General features: G+C 39.7%; 1 protein-coding gene across 1 annotated transcript in view; it reads left to right on the top strand.

The window, feature by feature from the left end:
- Positions 1–277: 277 nt before the first annotated feature.
- Kynu (kynureninase) overlaps positions 278–24682 on the top strand; it is a 128501-nt gene continuing 104096 nt past the window's right edge. Inside the window, exons 1-2 of the mRNA XM_029484813.1 lie at positions 278–398; positions 7755–7936. Of these exons, the coding sequence (XP_029340673.1) occupies positions 7768–7936 (169 nt within the window). The 5' untranslated portion in view covers positions 278–398; positions 7755–7767. The remainder of the gene's footprint in view (positions 399–7754; positions 7937–24682) is intronic.

Raw genomic sequence — 24682 nt, forward strand, 5'->3', positions numbered from 1 at the left:
CTCTGGGTTTGGGATGTTTCAGAGCGCAGATTGAAAAATAAATGCAGATGTTGGAGTTCAGCTCTCCGACACAGTGCTCACAGCAGTGCTACACATAGGTCAACCAAGTCTCTGCAGGGGTCCAGAACCCACAAGGAAGAATTGGAAGAAGCTGTCAGCAGAGCCAGATGTTTGGCAACCTGGGGTGGGGCTGGGGGAGGGGCAGCGTTTTGCTTAGCTTTTGTCAGTGGTTAGAAATTTGCAACCTGATTCAACAGGGTGGGAGGAACTAAAGTTGACATGCAAATTCCCCACAGGGTGGAGAAGTGAGCAGTTCTTTGAGTCTGGCTAGCTGGGGACAAAGAAACATCCAGCATCCCCTGAGAAGGTACTGGAGACTACTGTCTGGATCTGAGCAGGTAAGCAGAGAAGAGGTCTGGCTCTGAACATAAACAGACATTCGCTTCTCGTGTTCTTTTCCAAATGGAACTTCTCTCTACTAATAGGGTGCAGTCCTTTGGGGATTTCTTTTTTCTGTTTTTTTTTTTTTCTTACTGTATAAATGATCTTCATAAACAAAACCGGCATGACCTCCCTTCAAGCCTGCACCTCTAAACCCAGGCTAGAGAGAACAGATGAGGTTGTAGTCCCAGCAGGTTAGCGGGCACTCACTGCAGGTTTAAACGGTCAGGAGAACAAGCCCAGGTAAAGGAAAGCCATGTTTAAAGGAGCTTTCTGATTTCTGGTTTTGTATGTTTGCCCTATGCTGCTGTGTGTCACATTAACATTTAGAGAAGTGAAAGTGGATTTTCTTGAGGGGAGTTTCTTCCCCTTTTATTTTCTAGAGCATTTTGCCTAAGAATAGACATTTTTTTCCTGTATTTGCTAGACAGCTTTTTTTCTTCTCAGCGTTAGGAATTTGGGGACAAACTTCAGGATCTACTGCTCAGCTAGGCTGGTTGCACTCTGATGTCACATAATTCTCAGTGAGAGTCCTACAGAAGCAGGCTTTGTTGCAGGTGTATATCAACTTTTTACTTCCCCCAGTGAAGTATGAATGTATCTTTACTAGCTTCTAAACTTTGAACTTGGTATCCAATTTCCTCACTTCAGGGAGGGAACGACCCTTTGCGGTACAAAGATTAGCTACTGAGGACTGGGTTACTTATTGACCTGGTTGACCTTAGACCGGCAGGGTCAGGAGGAGATCTTTAATTTGTTATTCTTTCATTACAACTGATCAGATTTTGGTAAGTGCAACCTTTTACCTGGGAAAATGTAGCTAATAAATAAAACCATGAAGACGGAATTTTCGAAATTTCAAGTCTCAGTATAATTCGAGGACAAAAATCAATTTCCATCAACAAACACTAACCTTTAAAACTATTATGGGAATGCCTCATGAGTGTGACTTGAGGCCGTAGTCTCCTTTAAAAAGTGAAATTGAGCTTTATTTTATATAACAATGACAGAAGAGTGTTCAGGTGACCTGCACGCCAGCACATGACATGTTCGTTTACCCTTGTAACATTAAACCTTGCTAAATACATGAGATATGACATTTGACAGTTATTATAAGCTAGGAGTTAATGTCTTCATTTTCAAACGGATCATGTCAATTTACTTGCAAATGATAAGCCTAAACAAGGCATAAAATGATGTTTTGAAGAATTAATTGTCTTAGCTGGTGGTATGAATGCAGAATTAGGTAGCAATTAGTGCGAGCTAATCAGTCCTTTCTCTTGAGGCAAAGGCCTTGAATGAGCATTGCAGCCTGCAGGACCCTGTGAACAGAGGGGTGCCCCAGAAGGAGACACAGTTTCAGGGAAGACATCCCTGTATCTACTACTATCTCCAGTAGAACAAGCCCAGAAGTGTAAAGAGCTACACTTTTGACTCAAGGAATTAGATTTTCCTATAAAGGCATAAAGGCCTGTGCCTGTAACCCCAGGATTAGGAAGCGGGAGATTCATGGACTCCAGAGAAGCCAAGGCTGCATCATGATGCCCTTTTCCCAAGTACTTTTTAAAAAGGAAACCAATTCCCCTGCAGACCAAGCTGCTGTATAGAATTTATGTGGAATTGAAAAGAGAAAACAGAGAAAAGGAGAATAATTGAAAGCCATTGATTTTAAAACTCAGAAGACAGAATAAAAGGAAATGAGAGGCTCCTGCGAGCAGGGGATTTTCTCCCTCTGAACAGGGGGTTTTCTTTCTCTGAGGAGGGGCTTTTCTCTGTGAGTCTGACTACGTGCCTTCTCAAGAGAGGCCCCGTTTGCCCTGTACTCTCAGACACACTTGGCTATAAGCATTCCATCGGCCTCTGAGCCCACTTTTGAGTCTGTTGCACAGTCACTGGCCTTTAAGGTAACTAACCCTAACTCCTCAGTATTATAAGAATGAACTAGATGTCGATGCAAACATTCTAACACATTTCTTGTTTGTTTGCTTTGGGATCGGGTCTTGCTATATAGTCAAGGCTCATAATCCTTCAGTGTCTTCCCCAGTAAGATTACTGAGATATTAGAAAAGCACCACCACACCCAACATGATGTGCATTGTTGCCATGAAGTCAGAAGCATTATTTTACCTTTTGAGAGTTATATGCCTGAGTCATAGTAGATGCTCAATAAACATTTGTAGAACCAGCGGTTGAATAGCTAGCTACCTTTTTCACATTTAGAAGGTGTCTACAGTTGCTCCCATTACCCATGGCATTCTCATATCACTTTGTCGTATGCTAAAATAGTTGTAAGTAACCAGGAAAACCATTTTAGATGGCTGTTGATGCTGTTTAAGACAGAGCCATATTATGTAGTACAAGCCGGCCTGGAAGGCACTGTATGACTCAGGGTGATGTTGAAAGGAAGGCAACACTCTTGCCTCAGTCTCCCAAGTGCTGAGATTATAGGCAGAAGCAAACACTCCTAGTTTTATATGTGGGTATTGCTCCTCCAGTCTTTCACAGACTGAAGGAATGATAGTGAAGTAAAAAAAAAAAAAATGGGCACAGAAGACTTCGCAGTGTTAGCAAATACTCCCTGTGAGGATAATGGAAGGATGCTTGGAACATGACAGTGAAGTAACCTAGGAATTGAAATAAGCCCACTCAGAACGTACTTGTCCCCAAAGATATAGTAAAGCTCTCCAACTAACATCCCGAACATGAGGCAGACTCTGAGTTTCACTACAGTGGTTTCTCTAATTGTGTGTCCTACGATCAGACAGAGAGTCACATCCTCCTAGGAGCCGTTGATTCTTCCTCTTACACAGCTCACTGAGCTGTTTGGCTACTTCTGTTCAGCTGTCATCTCGATCTAGAGAAAAACCTATACAAACAATGCTGCTTATAACAATGGTGTAACTATCATGTGAAATTAAACACGATGCAGTGCCAATAGAATAGACTTTAACCAAGCTGGGAAGAATTCACTGTAACAGGTCTGTGATAGGAAAATGCCTCACAGCAAAGCCAAAGAACTCCCCAGGATGTTTAGGGACAGCCCTGAACAGGCTCCAGGAGCTTCTCACAGAGCTCACTGTCTACGGCAAGGTTCTATGATTCTCAACACAGGACCAAACTATATTTTTTAGAAATCTTCACTGTTCAGTCCCAACAGCTCAGTGACATTTGCAGCTGGAATCAATTTCCATGCTTTAATAATCAATACTTCTGTTTTACTGCAAAAATCAAAACGACTCTCTTGTGACCATATGCTCTTGAGTCCCAATCTTTCATAGCTTCTTTCTGATTCTTTGAAATTCATGATCTTGTTTCTACCTGAATGAGTCAATGTCTATCAAGGTTCAAATTCCTGGAAGAATTTGGTGTTATGCTCAGCTAAATACTATGCCCACTGCCTCGATCGAGCTGCAACAAATCACTCGCAGACAGCAATGCATGGTAAAATGTTCAGTCAAGATCTAACCAAATGTGACAAGGTAACTAGTGAAGCCAGTGGAGAGACACAGTCATCTCTGCTTCTCACATCATCAGGTACCCCAACAGTAAGCAATTTAAAATCAAGTTGCAGGCACAGTAAGCATGCTCTATCTTTTTCATCCACACGTATCCCTAAATAAACATAGTACCAGACAGGATGTATCCATTATTAGAAGATGTATGCTTGTAAAGGTTACTGGTGCTTAAAGGAAGAAAGACTGCTTTTAGCAGAGATAGCATGACAGACCAGAACAAGAATGTAGCATTTGATTTGGGCCAGTGAGGAGTTCCTAAGGTCTGAACGTATTGGGATAAAAGCAGCGTGTTTTACAGAAAGAATAAAGAATGAGAAAATTCACAGAGATAGACAGTCTTGTGAGAAAGACACATGGTATAGCAGTATGATCAGATACAAAGGGCATTATCATCTCAGCTGTCCTTTAACACTCTGATCTGACTGGGGTTGAATAGAAGAGGAAGGGGAGAAGATTAAGAGCAATTTTGAAGCCTCTTCCAGGACAGTTTTGAACAGCACCCATGCTAGATTCAGCTTAATGTGTTGTGAAAATAAACATCTCACATACTCCGCATTGCAGACTCAGATGACTGTAGCATCAGCATCCCCTAGATGTCCAGTATTTATGATATTGGATATTTTCTATGTAGGACTCTGAATTCTCACACTAAAGAAAAACTGTTGCCACCCTGTCTACGATTTCATTACCAAATGTTCAAGGACTCACATTTTTCACTTTTTAAAAAATCTCTTTACATTTAAAATTTTTTCTTTATTCTTACTATTAGTAGCATTATGTGTGTGTGTGTGTGTGTGTGTGTGTGTGTGTGAGAGAGAGAGAGAGAGAGTGATTTATTTTTATTTACATCACTGAAGGAATGTACATGCCATGGTACATCTGGAGGTCAGAGGAAAACGTTTCTGAGTTGGTTGTCTCCTTTCACATTGTTGAGGCATGGGCTTTCTTGTTCTTCATGTCATGCTCATACTCTACGCTGGCTTTCCTAGGGAATTCTGGGTAGTTCTCCTGTTTGACCCTCCCATCTTACTGCAGGTCTGCTGAGACTACAGATGTGCGTCTACTTTTCATTTGAGTTCCGGAAATCAAGCTCAGGTTGGAAGACTTATGCAGCCAATACTTTCACTCTCTTAGCCATCTCCCTGGCTCCCTGTCAAATTCTTATAATTATTCACAGTACATAGAGATTTTCATATGATGCAAATGTATAGAATAGCATTGCTTACTCAAAATTCTGCAGTGTTAGGCCAAATAAGTTCATGGTCTCTTCAACAAGTATCTCAAAGCCCCTCAGTCACAGAAGTCCTCCATGACTAACATCTGCCCCTATCTACCTCCCTCTATTTCTTCACTCAACACAACAGGGTATTGGTTGACCAGGCCAAGGTCTTCTCCTATGCTGGATCATTCACTCACTATCATCTTCCTTCAAATTTCAGATATTCATCAAGCCCCTACATGGCCCCAGTGAGGTTGATCACCAAAATGACAACTGCACCCCATTATCCTGTCCTCTTGTCTCTAAATAATCTACAATATTTACTATAGTATTTACTCTCCACTTTTCCCATAAAACGTAAGCTGTCTAAAAATTGACTTACAGCTTAATCCCTGTACTTCCTCCAGTGTCAGAGCCACATGAAGGGAGCATGAAAGGTGTATGTCTTAAAAGCTTAAGCAGAGGAACAAGTAGTTGAAGATGACAGAACTGCCATGTGTAAATCATGTAAAGACTAAGGAGGGGTGGTTATCATTAACCCCTCTCTAACTCAATTCCCAAAACAGAAAATGTAGGGGAAATCTAAATGAGTAAAACAACCAATGAATGGGGTTAAAAAGTTATTAAACCTCCACTGTCAAGCCAGTGTGATAGCTCAACTGCAAAAGCTGCTTGCTGCCCAACCTGATGACCTGAATTCAATACTCAGACCCATTGATTCTAAGTAGCTTTCTTCTGGAGACCACAGATGCTTGGTGGCTCCATATACATTATATACATACTACACTAATCAATGAGGGGCTGTAGAGATGGCTCAATGATCTGCTCCTCCAGAGGGCCTAAGTTTAATTCCCAGCAACCACATGTTGACTCACTAAATAATGGGGTAAAATTTAAAATATCAATAAGTAATAATTCTCCAAATGCCCGTCAGAAAGGCTATGCACACTTCCCCAAACCGTAGAGTTCTAGATGGTTATGAAACAGTAGAACGTGGTTTCAGGAAACACCACAGGGTCATGCTTCCTCTGGTAAGAAGGATCAAGTGGCTGCATTGCTTAGTTATCATATGGAAGGAAAGATGACATTCAGAGAGAACTTACCGTCACATCAATATCAATACACTAAGGTTTAAAATGTAAGTGTTAAGTTTTAAGTTATCTACAGTTTTCAAAGGTTACATGGAGAATTAGGTGTTTGTACTTTAAAAAGGTATCCTCATTGTCACAACTTAGTAAAATAGCTAAATAGAATCAGAAGAAAATGAATCTGTGTCTGTTTTCTCAGATAAGGATGGAATGAAGGCTAGAGAGAGACGGCTCGGAGACTAAGTACTTGTTTACTTCCATAGAACCTGGCTTTGGTACCTAGCACCTATATGACTAAAACTGTCTATAACTTAAGTTCCAGGGACACTCTCTTCTGGCTTCTGTGGATACTACACACACTTGATACACATACATGCAGGCAGACAATCATATACACACAATAAAAATTTTTAAAAATCCTAACATTAAAAAATACTGGACTGCAGGGAGTGAGGAAGATGGCTCAATAAGGAAACCATTCGCTATAGAAGAACCTGACTTCAGAACGCCAGCATCCAGAGAAAGATATAGGTGCAGCAACATGCATTTGTCACCCCAGTAGGAGAGCAGATGGAGATTAAAAGCCATGGAGCTCCTTGGCAAGAGCCGTAGGCTATCGATGAGCTCGAGGTTCAGTAAGAGCATCTGTGTCAGAATATAAGACTGAGTATGGAGACAAGATCAACATGGATCTTGAACCTCTGAATGCACAGGTGCAGGCTTGCAACCCACGAACACATAGAAACACAATCATGCATGCATACAAACATACTTACAAGTATGCATACATACATACACCACACACATCAAAAAGCAAACAAGCAAACAAACAAACAACACTCACATACACACACAAATAAAAAAAAGCAACAATATTAACAAGAAAAACACTTCAGCCTTAGTATTTTTTGTTTATTTAGCCAAGGCATCACTATGTATCCCTGCCTGACCTGGAATTCTCTACATAATCCAGATTGACCTCAAACTCACAGAGGCTTGCATCCATTACTCTATTGTGACAGTTTACTGAGCATAGGATTTTCAACCATCTCTAAGTTACTACTACTATTTTCTTCATTTTATGTATAACAAAATCTCATGATGAGATTTAAGGTAAACCTGGGTCACAGGACTGGAATTTAGGATTTTAGGCTGGGCAGTAAGGACATATGCACTTTGCCCTGTCTCCAGGAATTTCTGTTTGTTTGATTTGCGGGGGCTGGGTTTCAGTATATAGCCCATCCTGGTGTGACTCTCACTACAAAGTCCAGGCTTATGCCTGCCTTTCAGTAATTTTCCCATCTGAACCTTCCAGTTCCTGAATTACAGGTGTGCACCAGCACTCCTAGCTATAATTCTACTGTTTCTGGAGTTGCGAAAAAATGGGAATCTTAGTTTAAAATAATGGTGGACTCTGTAGAAGGCTGATATTCTGCAGAAAAAAAAAAATGATGATGGCTACATTATTTCAACGTTTTACTTCCTTCTTAGATAACAGTTTGTGATGGAGCCCTCGCCTCTTGAGCTTCCAGTTGATGCAGTGCAGCGCATCGCGGCTGAACTCAATTGTGACCCAACAGATGAGAGGGTTGCTCTCCGCTTGGATGAGGAAGATAAACTGAGTCATTTTAGGAACTGTTTTTATATCCCCAAAATGCGGGACCTGCCTTCAAGTAAGAATACTGGGAAAGGTTTTATAAATCAATTTAGTAATTTCTGCTACAGCATGTGACTGTCATAATTCTTTGACAACCACTGTTCCATTGCATAATAGAGCTGCTACAATTGTTTTTGAGCACACAGCAGGCCCTCGGTGCTACCCTACCAACCCATCCACCTACCGGAGCCTCGTGTTCTTTACGTTTCTTATCCTTCTCTGAATATAATGCTCTCAGGGTGTTTACGCTGTCATCCACTTCTCTGAACAATAAGGCAGCTGATTGAAAAGTATACGTGGAGGCGTTTACTTGTTCTCGGCACTTAAAGCACAAAGCAATCGTTTTTCAAAGCGATATTAGAACATCTCTTATTTTGTGGCATCTCATTGATGATAGCCTGCTGCTTGTCTGGGAGCTAATGTGACTGCGAGCGGGAGTATTGGGAGGCATATCATGGGAATAGATATCTTTACATGCTATAAGGAAAGGCATCAGTGTTAAGAGGTACAGGAAACCCACACTGCATGTCTAATATGACAAAGTGACCTGAACCCTTCAGTTTGGGGAAAACTCCTATTTTTAACCATAGGTAGCACAAGAACAAAGAAAAACTGTGAAGCATCTTATGTCGGCCTCTGTTGCTTCTCATCAGTGAAAAGACAAGATGAGCTGGAATGAATTACAGGGTAGTTTCACATGATTTATACAGTCCACCTTCCTTGACTTTTTTCCCTCAATTTCAAATACTCAGAATCTGATAGCTCCACTCACACTATTTCAGGATAGGATTGGGTCACATACCCTTACTTGGCTTCCACTGGATGAAGCCCCCGGGGGAAGGTGACACCTGGGGGATGCATTTGTGTGTGACTGCTGTATCTAGCACCAGACATAATTCTGGAAAGGAGAAAGAGGAGCGCAAACCAGGTGTCATAGGATGGATACACTTCCCTCAGAATGTACACTTAAAAATAGATGAGATGTTAAATTGCAGTGTGTAGAGTTTAGCATATTGCTTTCCCCTGCATTACAGGTAGAAATTTCTGGGACTGGAGATGTTTTTGCTCAATGATTAGGAACACATACTGCCCTTCCAGAAGATCAGAGTTCAATTCCAAGCATACATATCAGATTATTCACAACTGTCTATAATTCCAGTTCCAGGGGAATTCAAGACCTCTGGCCTATGTGGGCACCTGTATTCATACATACACTTTTTACATTTTTAAAATAGCTTAATTTTCAAAATAAATGCTCCTTTTAAAAATCAGCATTATATATATATATATATATATATATATATATATATATATATATTTCTTTTTGAGTTTCAGTCCAGCATACTTATTTGGTTAACTCATTGCTAATTCTTAAAGGAAATAAAAAGAGGGACAATAAATTGATTCAATAAATTTGTTAAAATAAATGGAGTTTTAGAAGGTAAACGATTCTAGTTCATCAAGACAAAGCATGGCTTCCTCCACAGCAGACTGAGGATGAATGGGGACTTTACTAGAAATTCTGTTTCTCAGGTCTGGTCCCAGAATTATTTAATCACAGCCTTAGGTGAGACCAGTGTCGCCTATCTTAGATGAAGCAGGGTGGTATCCTGAATGCGGATCAATTCCAACTCCATTCTTGAATTCTCATCCTGTGTGTGGTTTTCTCTAAGAATTCACCCATTCGACCATCATTTCTTCATCATTTTCTGTATCTCATTCACTTTTCTCAGAATAGCCGAATGAAATTTGGAGTGATTCTTAGTGTGCTTGAAAGTAATCTAATATAGGAGACCTATAATAAGGAGAATCATGAGGAGCATAAGATGTTCTGCTCTGATAATATCACTGTGGTAGATGCTCTGTGTTGATGCAGGTAGACAAAACCGAGAGGAGCAGCTCAGATTTGTCCCGTACAAACAAAATGGCACCAAACATAGGAGCAAGTGATAAACATAGGAGCAAGTGATTGGTGCCATCTCTTTGGTGTTACATTCACAGAATATAGATGCATCAAAAAAATTTCAGTATTCCAAGGGCATCGGGCAATGGCCTAACAAGCAACTCTGAATGGCAACCACAAGATACAAAGAGCTGGAAATGCTAAACAACAAAAGTCGAGTCAGCAAGGCTTAGGAAAATGAAAGCAAGGGGATGCTCAATGGTAGAATTTTACCTTTTTGTTTTGTCTATAAGATCTTACCCTGTAGGCCTGTCAAGCTACAAACTGGAGGTGGTCTTGAAGCCTCCCAAGTGCTGGGATGTCAGGAGTATGCCACCATTCTCAACTTTGACAGTACGTACCTTAGAATCCTAAGAACACACTGCACTTACTGACCTAATTATATATGGTTTGGGTGTTCAACTTTCGCAGTCCTTTGTATCCCTAGACATTAGTACCCCATCTGAGGTGTTGGCACCAAAGCTTATTCCCATCTTGTCTCCATTCCTAGCCTGTGTTCTTACCTTGAAGTATTTTCCCTATGCTTTCCCCCAAACAGTTTTAAAGTTCTGGGTCTACTTTGATGCATTTTGAGTCAACCACTCTGCGGGTTGCAGATCAGGCTTCAGCTTTAAAGATTACAAATGTGAAAACGCATATAGAAATCCTACTTGTCCAGCCCTATTTAGTAAAGTTAGTCTTTCCTTAATCATATTTTTGGTTTTTTTATTGAGTATTTCATATATGAGTTTACTGTTTTATAACATTTTCACCCCTCTCCCCCTTCTGACTCTTCCTGTACCTCTGGATCTCCTCTCAAATCATGACTTAATATGTTTTATGAACACACACACACACCTGATATATATCAAATGCATATGACACCCCCTGTCAAAAATTCGGTATTAGTTTTTTTCTGGGTCCCTTCTCTTGTGGTGTGCCTGTCTGTTTATGTTCCAGTACCTTACTGGCTTTGTTATTCTGTTGCTCTGTAATATAATTTTTGGCATTGGGTTTTGTATTTCTGCCACCATTGCTCTTTATAAGAGTTGGTCTTGCAATTTGGAGGGGGGTTTTTGTGCTCCAAATGTTATTCATGATGTATTCCAAATCTGAAAAGAATGACAACACTTACATTTACTAAGCAGGTTGCTGTTAGTCAATATTTATTATTAGAAAGATAGGTAGGTAGATAGATAGATAGATAGAGCAAATGACTATGAATATGTAATATATGATATATGAAATATCTATTCTTGGCTAATGAACTGAACAGACATTTCTTGAAAGAAGAAATACAAATGATCAGATAATTGAAAAGTGTTCAACATCCTTGGCCATTATGAAACTGAAAATAAAAATTTTCTTGAGATTCTATATTAGCCCAGAAAGAATGAGTAATATCAAAGTAAACACAAAACCAGAAGATAGAAAGAAAGAAAGAGAGAGAGAGAGAGAGAGAGAGAGAGAGAGAGAGAAGGAAGGAAAGAAGGAAAGAAAGAAAGAAAGAAAGAAAGAAAGAAAGAAAGAAAGAAAGAAAGAAAGAAAGAAAGAGAGAGTCAAATAACAACAAATATTGGCAAGGATACAGGGGAAAAGAAACTCTCATTCGCCAAAGGTAAGAATGTAAGCAGATGCAGGGCTGTGAAAGTGAGGGAGGAGGGTGTTCAAAATCAAAGTCAGAACTACCATGCTCCTCTGCTCTGCCACTCTTTCTTATATATCTGAAGGACTCTAAGCCACTCTGTCACAGAGATGCTTGAATCTTTATGCGTTTTTCTACTGTGCCATTCACAATGTCTAGGAACCTGAGCCAGCATTTCACATCTACCAACAAAGGAATCAATACGAAACTGTGTTCCATGTAATGTGATAATACGCAACTGTAAGAACTACGAAAAAGTCACGTTTCCAGGAAATAACCTTTGTGTTAAACAAAATAATTAAATGTATGAGCACAAATACCACATGCTTTCTCCTCTTTGTGGATTCAGAACTGTGTGTGTGGTTTCTCAAAGCTAAAAAGGAGAGAAGGAGGTCTTAAGGGAGAGGGAACAGGCCAATAGAATACAAAAAGGCAGCAGAAGAACTATGTAAAAGTATCTTTTATTAACCTGATATAATTATTGTCTCCAAGGCCTACTCAATGGTCTGCTAAGCCAGACCTAGTCCTGAAAACGTCTAGCTTCTGGACCTGCAATGTTTTCAGCCTCTGAGACTTACTGCTGAATAAGCTCACCCTTTCCAGCTCTTTCTGAACTCTGGCTGCTTGGTCAACTCAGCTGTTCTGACTCAAAACTCCTCTTCATGTTGACTGATTCAAACTGGCTTTTTTTAGTGTCTGACTGCATTGCTCTGCTTGGCCTAATTCTAACTTTGATAATATGCTCTAATCTTCAGGCTCCTTCTCATTCTCTAGCTTGTTCTCTCTTCAACCTGTCTCTGTACAGGTAAAACTGTGCTGGTAAAACTGCCCTCTCTCTCTCTCAACACTGCTCTCTTTTACATAGCCTCTCTTTTCTCTCTGTTGTATTGAGCATTGGACAGATCCTACTCTGTCATATGTTCCTCTAATTTGTCACTTTGTCTGCCTCTCAATTACACATTACTTTCAAACATGGGTGCTTCCTTCTACAAACTAACTTTGCCTTCATTGATTGGGATTAAATGTGTATATTGAAGATGTGTCTGTACTCCAGCCAGAGAGATTAAGGTGTGTGTATATTTCATCCAGAGTAGCTGTGTTTCTGGATTACAATCCCTCTATAGGACAGTGTGTGGGAAGGAAGACAAGTAGTCAGAAGGAAGCACTAGGTAAGGAGGAGAGCAAAGGAGAAACTCGTGTGAACAAAAACCACTGGCATCTAGGTGGGAAAATGCCCATACCTCAGCATGAAATCTATTACTTTGTAAGGAAACATAAAAAATTAATTGCAGCCTGGCGTCGTGGCACATGCCTTTAATCGCAGCACTCGGGAGGCAGAGGCAGGTGGATTTCTGAGTTTGAGGCCAGCCTGGTCTACAAAGTGAGTTCCAGGACAGCCAGGACTATACAGAGACACCCTGTCTCGAAAAACCCAAATAATAATAATAATAATAATAATAATTGTAAAAGTTCTTCAAGGAAATACTACAATGACAACCTATGGATTTCTATTTTTGTATTAGATGTAAGTTTTTTTATAGGTTTCCAGTTGAATTTTTCAAAGTAAATAGGCTTTGTAAGCATTTTCTGAGATATTATTATGGACATAATGAAAATATTTATACTGAGCTGGTGATGTCCTTAATGATTGACAAGGTCTACATTGGTCTGCATGTGATAATCAAAAATAGAAGGAAGAAGGAGGGAGGGAGAGGGGAGAGAGAACAAGAGAAGGGGGGAGAGAGAGAGAGAGAAGGAGGAGGGGGAGGAGTAGGTAGTATATAGTGATTGTGAGTAGGGTGCAATAAGATCAAAGAAGCAAAAGTAAGGGAAGTGAGAAGGGGGCTGAGCTTCAGGACAAACTTGAACTACTTAGTAAACAGTAGACTTGATGCTAACAGACACTGCCTCAGCCCAGCTTTATGGGATAGGTTAAATAGCAGTGGCATGAGTCATGTACTTGGCTACTCATTTAAAAAGTAATGTCTTTTGTTGCTTTCCTGTGTGGCCTTAATTTGGAGGCAGGAAAGGTGACAGCTAAGTTTCACCATGATTAGGAGCATGTAAAGACAAAGGGAGGATAGGACCGGGTAGTCCTCCTCATTGAAAAGAGTTCAGACTTTGCGGAATGAGTCCCTACCTAACTAGAAAAAAAAATGCATGCTGATAAAATGTCCTTTTTCCCATTCATTTTAAAAAAGATTTATTTAAATGTTTGCGTGAGGCTGATTTACTTTAGGGACTTTACATCCATGCAAGTGCCCTTGCAGGATGAAAGGCATCAAGAAACCTGGAACTAGAATCCCAGGCTGTCGTGAGCTGCCTGAGACAGGTGTTAAGAATCAAGGTTCTCTGTAAAAGCAGTAAACACTCTCAACTGCCAAGCCATCTTTCCAGCCTCACATTTTCATTCTTAATAGTCACATGCCAAGCTAGCCATTCTAATACTGTACAGGAAAGTGAGAGCAGAATTAGCAAACAGCTAACAGCTGGGTTTACAGTGAAAATTCAAATTTGTGAGTTATCAACATTTAGGTAACATTTGAAAATATAGGCTTGAACATTAAGGACAATACATGGTGCTGGGAAAAATATTATGGAAACGAAACTGTAGACATAGGCATGAAAAACAAACTATTAAGAGGGTAGGAAAAAGGAAGTATAGAACACATAATGTGTGTAGAAAGGCATTCAGTGAAATTAGAGTGCTTACCAGCTTCTGCCACACAGAACCTGAATCCAGCCTTGCATTCCAGTAGTTAGGAAGGTTTTATTTAATATGCTTAACTTTAATTAAACCATTGGAGTGATAGTGGGGATGTATTTTTGCAGATGTAACTGAAAGATTGGAAACTGGAATTTACAGTGATTTCTCAAGAATCAAGAACCAAACCAGGGATCGCTGGGAGAGAAAGGGAACCACAGATGTCTTTGATTATCGATGCGCTTTATAAAAAGACTGGGGCGAATGTGACTTAGATAAGGTTTCAGTTAAGAAGAACCTATAGTATCTTTCTTTTCTGTCCCTATATATTCAGCTCATCGAACCCTCAACCCTATGACAGTATAACCTGCTAAAGACAGTTTTTGTTTACTCTCAAAAGATGAGCATAGTGGACAAGTTCAACAGTTCAGATGGATATTTTTTGAAGAACTTTTATGGCCCCAATCATTACATCCTCCATCCAGTCATTGCATCTTCCTCACAATACACTCCATGCCTTAGTCTTCATTTTTACAAAGGGTTGAACATGAAAATGTATCAAAAGTCCAGGGTTTCACCCGAGTGTGGTGACAAGGTCTACTTTTTCACCATGACAAAGGTAGCTTATGAAAGAAAAGATTAACTTCGATTTATGGTTTCAGAAGGTTAGAGTTCATGGTGGACGAGCAAACAAACAGCTGAGAGATCGCATGTTGACGTGAAAATCACAATACAGAGAGAAGCAGTGGGAGTCATGCGTCATACCTCAAAGCCCTCCCACAGAAACAGACTTCCTCCAACAAAGCTACACCTCCTAATCCTTTCCAAACAGTTTCACAAATCTGGGACCAAGTTTTCAAATATGTGGGACTATGTGAATTGTTCCCATTCAAACAAACACAGTCATATAACTTTTTCCTAAGGGGAAATTATTTTCAAGAATATAGAGAAATCCATTTTAAGTCCTTGAAATACAGAAATACAGCCTTTATTCTATAACCTCCCACCCCAGAATTTCCACACTACATAAAAAACTAACAGTCTCTAAAATTTACAAGATTATATCAGTTCTGAGTATAAATCTGGTTGTAAAGCATAATTTTATCAATCTTCCTCTTTCAACATCAAGTCCGAAGGGCTTTGGGTGAGCATAGCCTTGCATCCTCATAAAAACAAAAGTATCCTCTTTTATTCACCATGATTTGCCGCTAGCTCTTTACCCAGGTGTGAAGCCAGGTGAGATTTACACCATTCACACTGCCGAGCCAAGTAGTATCACTGTTCAGTATTGCTTAGCTAACTGTACTTTTAAGTTTCATAGGTGAACTTCTTTGTCATACATAGAAGATACTATCATCCAGTAGATGTCCTGGTTCTACCTCTTAGGTTATCTAATGAGAAGTGGGAAGCCCTAAATACATGTACATACAAGCAACACAACAGGGACTGAGCAGGTCATATTTTAAATTTTATATATACACATACAATAGTTAAACGCTAAGAGACAATTTCCTATAAGATAATATTAAGAAAGCTAATAATATTTAACTGTTCTTAATAAGGTGATATTGTGTCTGATGCTAGTATTTGTCTGCTCAGAAATACACAAAGATATTCACCCATTTCATTCTGAGCTATAGTAGATTAGATGCAGATGCAGCTTTTATTCAGTAATGTATAGGAGCCAATTAGTGGGTGTTTATGATGTGAATAAATCTGTGTAGTCAGGTACATGGGTTCCATTTTACAGATTAGCACCAGAGCTTTGTGCACAGCATGAATTCAGAAGCCCATCTCTGCCTGTTCTTCTGCAAATACCTACTACTGAGAGAGGATAGTTTTGATTTTAAGTTTTGTCTTGATGAGGATGCAAAGCTACCACAAGAGACCTCATTTCTGTAGTTTGCAGAGTACCCAGCTTCCAAAGGTCCAGCTTCCTGTATGTCTGCTAGGAAGCTGAGACTTCGATTTGTAATGTGTTCTTCTGCTGGTACTAGGGGCAAGAAAACTGGGAGCAAAGTTGGCAAGTGCCTGTATTGTTTCCTCCTCAGAGATGTGTCCCAGAAACCTGAGCCAAATTAACACATAGCTACAAGAAAAACAATGGCATGGGCAGAAAACAAACCAACAACAGCAATACCTCATCGCTTCTTTGCACACACTTTAGAGGAAATCTGCTCTGACAAGGAAAAGGAGGAGTGGGAGTCTCCTAGAGCTCTGACAGGCCACCAATTGCATGATTTGGGGTTCTAATTTAGCAAATTCCTCAAGAATAGAAAGATACCTTGAAACTCTTTTACAGCTTGGCTGTATTTCCAGTTCTGATATTATGGCCTAATCTACAGACTGCCCTTAAATAAGAAGTTAGATTCCAATAAGCTTATCACAAATTGAAAGCATCCAAAATTGTAAATACATTTGAAAGTTGAAAAACTGTGAATGATACTTACTCCTGTTAAGGTGAATTGGTTCGTGCCTCCACTGTCACTTCTCCAAAATCATTAGTGGCTGCTAGACATAGCACGGTACACTCCAATGTCAGGCTTCATGTCAGGCTTCTTCATGTCAAGTTGTGTCTGACTGCTACCTAAGTACAAAATACAAGCAAGTGTTCCGAAGTTCAAAGGAAAGTGGGTACTCATCAGACCTGACCTGAATACAAAAGAATGAGCTTTATCTTAAAACATTTTAAGGCAGAATATGTTAGCACTCACTTTTATTTTATGACCAGGAACAGACCGACTCCTTAGGAAGTTTGAACTGCAGAATTCAATGTACTAGATAATGGAAGGAAAGAAATCTGTCCCTTCTCTGTTAGGCAATGGCTTTGTTCCTGAGATAGCTTCATCTTCAACTAAAGTTTTGACCAGATTCTTAAGAGGACCGTGCTCTCAGATTTACAGACATACAGACATACGCATAAGTCCCAGCTAAGTGCTATTCAAGACTTCTGAAATGCAGTTCAGTATTGCCAACAGTAATAACAAGACAGTTGCTTTAGTATCACAATTATTAAGACTGGAGCAATGTTACAGTTAGGCAGTTCACATCCAACAAATTCAGATTGCGTGCCTAGCTCTGCCTGGTAATAAGGGCATCTGAATAATCAAAATGTGGAGGAAACAGGCACAGCTGGGCCATCTGTGTTTTCACCTAGTGATTGTAATACACCAGCAACCATTTTATGTCTACTAACTTGTAAAAAAATTGTGTGTCTCTGAAGAACAGAATAACAGAATAACAGAAAATATTTGTTTATTTTCTTCCCCTTTCCTATTCTGGCTCCCCATACTTTTTTCTTTCCCCATCCTTAAACATGGAAAGAAATTCTCAATTTAGACAAAATTAAAAGTAAATACAAAAGTATTTTCCTGCTTCTTAAACAAACAGTTATCCTGTCCCAGTGATAAGACAAAACTTCAGGTCAAGATTCTCAGCAGACTGGGTCACACTTATACTCCTGGATAGAAGAATCAGGGAGGAGCCTGAATAGAAGCAGTAAAGAGCCACATGCATAGGTTTATTGGATAGTTGTTGGAGAGGGAGCAAAAGGTTAGGAACAAGTTCAGTACCAAAGTTCCTGGCACTAGAGTCATCCAGGTGCTAGCAGGTGGACATGGAAACACGTCATTGTCCTCTGGTATCCATAACCCACCTGGGAGGCAAGGAGGAAGGGTCAAGTAGTCTTCTACCACACAAGCTTCTGGACCCCTCTCACTGTAGGAGCCACGGGACATTTTTTTTTTAAAGGCTGCAACTGGCGCTTATTGTATATTGGCAAAACGAGGCCAGAATTAAGCTCTTTCTACACCCTTTCCTTAAGCTCCTGAGGAAGCTGCCTAGCACTGATAGAGGGTACTCCGAGGCTCATGTCAACAGCCAGGAAACTAAGAGGATGTGAGAAGGAAGATGTGTTCCTATGACAGCCCAGTAACACTGGGCAGCAGTGAGGGCAATGATCTAAAATTCATCTTCATTTGCTCACTGTGTGCTCTATAGGAAAGGGACACAAAGGCTTAAGATTGTAATGGTGATCACCCACATGTCTGGCTTCATAATCTGATTGATATTACCTTGGAACTTTATGCCACACTCTGCCATGCAAAGCTTTGTTGGGACAGAAAGGTTACGGTAGCCTAGGGAGTAGTTTCTATCTCTTTTACTAGTGAGTTTTATCATTCTTGGCATAGAAGGTAACCTTAGGAGAGAAAGATTGGATAGCTCAATTAGAGGAAACAAAACAAAACAAACAAACAAACAAACAAACAAACAAAAAAACAAGATGGAGTCAGATACACCAAGGAGCTGTCCAGAGTAGTCTAATGGCTTTCCTTTAGACTTTCCGTGGCTGACCAGATACCACGCCATTTTTTCAAAGTGAGGCTGAATATATACTATATGCAATGGCACATTGAAAAATGAAATGTTAGCTTAGAGCCAGGCATATTGGCACACACCTTTTAAATATCAGCATTTGGTAGACATAGACCAACTCTGTGGGTTCAAGGCCAGCATAATCTACATTGGGAGTTGCAGGACAGCCAGAGGTACATAGTGAGACCCTTTATCAAAAACAGGAAGAAAGAAAGAAAGAAAAAGAGAGAGAGAGAGAGAGAGAGAGAGAAAGAAAGAAAAATAAAGAAAGGAAGGAAGNGGGAGGGAGGGAGGGAGGGAGGGAGGGAGGGAAGAAGTTCTAATTGAAATACTCTATAATAACAACCAAAAACCCACATAGCTGTTCACAAATGGTATCATATCTTTATATACACATATGGGGAAGGACATGTCACCTATGAATTCTTTCAAAGCAAATAATGTATTTTTTGGAGTTACATCTCACTGAGGTATTTCATTTTCTTTCATCCTCCCCCCATATGCCTTCAGGCTAAAACATTAGCATAAAGTGCTCTACTGCTGATCACAGCAATCTGTCCCGAGACAATGTTGTCAAAGCAGCTTTGGGACCAGAGTGTTCCCCAAGTCAGGACCTCAGCTTTGACAGCTTGGCTTTTTTGTGTCACTCTGTACTTTGACATCTCCGAAGCACTAAGTAGTGTGTTCTCTCATTCACAGAAAAAAAAAAAAGTCAAACCTGGACAATATTTTTTTTAAAAGAACACGTCCTGCAAAACAATAAAAGAATGCTAGTCTTTTATCCTAATTTATTTTAATACCAGACACAATTGCATGAAAATAAATGTTACTGTTTTACCTTTCTGAAACTGAGTGCAATTGCCTCTAAATGCTGATGTGTAGACTACAAGAAGACCTGTGGCTCAGACATGCTAAGTTCACACCAGGTGCCCAGTGAGCTCAGTCAATAACATACGAATACATTATAGAATCATTTTTTTTTCTTTTTTTGGTTTTTCGAGACAGGGTTTCTCTGTAATAGCCCTGGCTGTCCTGGAACTCACTTTGTAGATCAGACTCAAAGTGAGAAATCAAACTCAGAAATCCCCCTGCCTCTGCCTCCAAAGTGCTGAGATTAAAGGCATGCGCCACCACTGCCCGGCCATTTTATTTTCAAAAACATTGTTTTGTAGATATTGGTGATGATCAACTAGACAGATGGCGTAGAGATTGGGAGCACTTGCTGCTCCTCAAGAAGACCTGAGTTTGGTCCCCAGCACCCACATCAGGCAGCTATTGCCTCCGGTAATCCGGTAATTCCATCACCAGGGCATCTGATGCTTTTTCTGGCCTCTGTGGGCAGATGCTTGGCATCTGTCTGCACATACTTGGCAGACACACAGACACATGAATAAAAACAAACATAAAATAAGGATAGCAGTGTTAATAAGAAGGCTAAGTCATGTTTTCTTCTTGAAACTTCTGTAGGATGCTCAAAATGAGATTGTTATTGGTTCTGTTTGTGTATCTGCTCAGTTAAAATGTATCGGGACTGTCGCATTTTTCATTTTGAGACAGCTGGGCTGAACCTTCCTCCTGGATCCTAACATGAGCCACTTATTTACTATAATATACTGAACAATATGCATTTTACAATGGGATGCGTGGGAAGACTTTGTTCTCAAGGGTTTTATTGTGGAATATTAAGACATTTTAAATGGGGTTCCTCAAGTCTTATATTCCTATAATTACATGTCACTTTAAGTAGAAAGTAAAGTACTCTCTGTGACTTTCGTAATTCCATTAATCTCCAGGAATCTTAGAGTTTTGTTTGTTTGGTTGGTTTTTGTGATTTTTGTGAATCAAGTTGAGTGAAAGACTTCCTAAAGGAAGGCTGGATAATTGGTTAAGTGTTTTTTTTAAATGCTTATTACAGATTTTTTTTTTTAATGCACTGTATAGGAAACAGTTAAGTAGACACTGGTGTCATGTGTAGTTTTACATGCTACTGCCTTTGCCCGGTTCTCCACGCTACTAGTCCCTCTGGGATTCCCTTTTTACCTGCCTTTGCTCTGGGAGGTGGCTGCACCACCAGCTTCTCTGAGACCCTTAAAACCTCAGATAAAAGACACACACACACATTTAGTTCCTTTACAATTTGCCTTCATGGCACAATTACTGGGGGCATATTTCTCTCGCCTGGAAAAGTGTGCCCTTACCAATTTATTATCTTCGTCTCTCCATTTGCCCTAAACTTAGTGGCTAGTCCCACCTAGCCCCCGCCAAACATCCTTGGCCATCCACCTGTAGCAGAAGCCACAGGCCATAGCTCTCCCCAAGACCTAACATGGTTGTTGTGTTCCTCTTCCTCCAAAGCATGGCAGAAAAGCCTTCTCTCCTTCCCTGGGTCTGCCTCTTCCTCCTGGGATCTAGAAGTCCTACCTGTACTTCTAGCCAGCAATTAGCCCCTGGCCGTCTTTACTGACAAATCAAGAACCAATTGGAGAACAGGATGTTAGTATCAGAACCTTCTTTTACACATTGGTTTTTCTTTTTAAATGATGGACCCAAGGAAAGTGAAGCCAAGGAAGCACATGAAGAATAGCTTATCATTACAGCATTTTTAGAGTCATCATTTCATGAAAGGGGCATATTCACTTTAAACAAAAGCAACCATATATGTATATAGAAATAATTTTATATATAAGCATTAAATGTACTTACATGTTTTAAAAATTAGTAGTATATCTCTTTTGATCACAACATACCTGTAATTGATATGTAATGTATTTTCAATTAAAAGCCTGTATGAGAAAATTATATTACTAAGTGATTGGTCAAAACATATAATGCACACATTTGGTGTGTGTAGAAAGCAGTGTAATAAAAAATTCATACATGTAGAAGACATAAAACTCTACTTACAAATATTAGACTAAAATAACTTCATCAGTATGCCTATGACGACTAAAGGGGTGTACTTCCTTTGAGATAAATCAACCCAGTAAAACCTGGCAGACTGTAAGTCACTCCAAAGAGCACCACTTGGGAAATCCACCTGTCGGATTCAGTAACCTCGACAGAAGGTCTGGATTTGTCCTTTGCCACCCAACGTGAGAGGCAGTAGCTGCAGATGTGAAATGTCAGCTGAAGGAATAGTAACTAAGGGCTTGGTGGCCTTTGTGGAGAAAAGTTTCTGAAATATAGGAACTACCTCACAAGAAGAAGAACTTACACAGATGCACCAAGCCAATGTAAGGAAGATTTGCTCTTGTTTCTGTACTTTGTGGCTGGGCTTCATCTTGTTTCTATTGTCATTTTTCCCTCAAGCGGAGGAATTAGAAGCAACATCAGTAACAGTAAAACAAGTCACACTTTGTTTTTCCTAAATTTAGGTCAAACTTGAGACTTCAAGTCCAATATGATGATGAAGTTTTATTTTATTTTTAATATGTGCATATAGCATGTACTGATCCTTCCTTGTCAGAGCTTTATGTTTGAAGCTGTCAAGCTCCTTTCTCCTACTTCTTCAGAAAATGCTGAACAATTATAATCTATGATCTCCCCATCAGTGGGTCTCCCTACTCTTGGGGATCATTGGCTGACACAATCCAAGAGGGCACTGGAAACATAGATGGCGAGTGGGGGAGGGTGTGTGTGTGTGTGTGTGTGTGTGTGTGTGTACAAAAGCCCTGTGAGTACATATGATGAATGGCCTCACGGGAACCAGACCAGCAGTAAGTAGGCAGATTGACTTTACTTAGGGTGACTTAAGGCTTATAAAGTTTTGAGGATAGGATCATCCAGAATGTGCAAAGGTCATTGGCTGGGGGCTTAAGGTACCTGGAGTGCCTCATTAGCATTGGAAAGCATTTCAGGAAACTCAGGTGATAAGAGAAAAGAAATTGATTCTGTAATCAAACTAATGATACATACTAAGGGGGTTTTGAAGTCTCCAGACAAAGTCAGAGAAGGAGAAGACCAGATGATTGAGAGTCTTCAACAATGTGCTGAGCTCAGAGGCTATCCAGTCACAGTGTGTTTCAACTTTAATTAGCCTACTTTCCACACACCCATCGTGCAGTGAGATACCAGAGTTTACTCCTTCAGTTAGTTTAACTGGGTTTTGTACTACTTCTCTGATTTGCCTCCAAACACCTAATTCCCATGTTCCTTAGCCTTTAGCAGTCACTATTAGACAGTCGAGTTGGATTTTCTTCATCATCTATAAGAAAGAATATGTAGTATTTGTCTTTCTCTGTCTAGCCTCTTTGGTTACATGGTTACCTGGAATTGTTAAATAATTATAAGGGTCATTGCTTTAAACTAGGACCTAGACTGAAATTCAGTTGCACCCAACCACAATTAAGGAAGTTTGGTGGAGTCTGGCATCAACAAAGTGAAAGCAAGCCATTTATCTGAAGTGGCACTAAGAACTTCTAATTGTATGAAAATGAAAATATAAAATATATTAATATATAAAATATAGAATATGAAAAATATAAGTGTATTTTAGAAGGTTCTAGACGTGAACACCAACTATAATGTACGAGAATATAATTATTAAAAATGATTGATGTGACATCAGTAATAATTAACACGGTAGTCTTGAGGATGAGAACCAATTAACCATAGCTGACTTGAGTATCAGAACCTAATGTTCTAACCAAGGGCATCTGGCTTGGATAAAATCAAAATAACCTCTAGACACCTAGGAAGTGAATAAATATCCTACAACATCGGAATACTATATTGAACCCATCTTCCTTTCTCCTCATTTAATATGGAAAGAATAGCTGTGCTATGACAAGTAGCAAGGATTAGAATAGAAAGGAAAAGAGAGATTATCTTTGTTTTATGTGGCCATGAACTTTAATGTGCATGAGGAATCCTATATAACTGCTGTCTGAAGACTCTCTGAACACCCATAAAAGTATTTCGTTGATACGCATTGATGTAACATCCTTCACAGCTATCACAGAGGCTGCTCCTCACAATAAGTTCCTAAGAGGTTGTGTACTAAGAGGTATGTGTGACTATGGATATGTTCATTCTTCAACTCATGTCTCAACCCACCTCAAATTGCAGACTTTATGTCCTCTTTCCCCAAGGAAATAAATCTTTCTGGAAATATTAAGAAAAGGGAGAGAGAGAGAGAGAGAGAGAGAGAGAGAGAGAGAGAGAGAGAGAACATTGTAATATTATGAGGGTGGAACCTGCAGGAAATATCATCTAGGTGAATAAATGACTCACTGATGAAATTTGTTCAAAGGGCAGCAATGTGATAAAAATAAAATGAAATTCATTTATGATTTTTTTCTGTACAATGTGACTGCAAACTAAATTAGAGTTAAGGAATGGAAGTTCATGTTCCAAGTATTCCTAGGTAGTAAAGTGCTTGTCTAGCTCACACAAGGCCTTGGATTCAGTTTCCAGGACAAAAACAAGGAAGGATGGAAGTTAGTTCAATTTGAGGAAGAAGGTTATTATATTTTGTACAATTCAAAAGTTATTCACATGAACACTTATGGTCAAATTATAGGAACGAATATAATTTCATTTTTAAAGCAGGATCAAATTCACTAGCACATGACTCGATAACCAATCTGCCACCTTCATTTGGAATTTTCTTTTCCTTTTCCTCCTCCTGTGGGTCTACAAGCTTTGTGAAAGCCCTCAGAGTCCTATGAACTCCTTCTTTTTCTGTAAGAAACTCTTCTTTCCTGTTTACTCTTGTCCTGGAAAAACAGGTCATCAGCTTCAGTGACAACACACCCTTTCTTTCTCCCATCAATTTTCTACCTAGTCCCCAAACACATTGAGGAGAGGTGCCTTTTTAACGCCTAAAGTTACACAACTTAGAAGTTTTCCTCACAGTGATGAAATAGCTGAGAAGTGAATATTCATTTTTTTAAATTTTTAATATTTTTTTATTACGTATTTTCCTCAATTGCATTTCCAATGCTATCCCAAAAGTCCCCCATACCCCCCCTACTTCCCTACCCACCCATTCCCATTCTATTGGCCCTGGCATTCCCCTGTATTGGGGCATATAAAGTTTGCAAGTCCAATGGGCCTCTCTTTCCAGTGATGGCCGACTAGGCCATCTTTCGATACA

This window comes from Mus caroli, chromosome 2 (assembly GCF_900094665.2).
Source record: "Mus caroli chromosome 2, CAROLI_EIJ_v1.1, whole genome shotgun sequence".
NCBI lineage: Eukaryota > Metazoa > Chordata > Mammalia > Rodentia > Muridae > Mus > Mus caroli.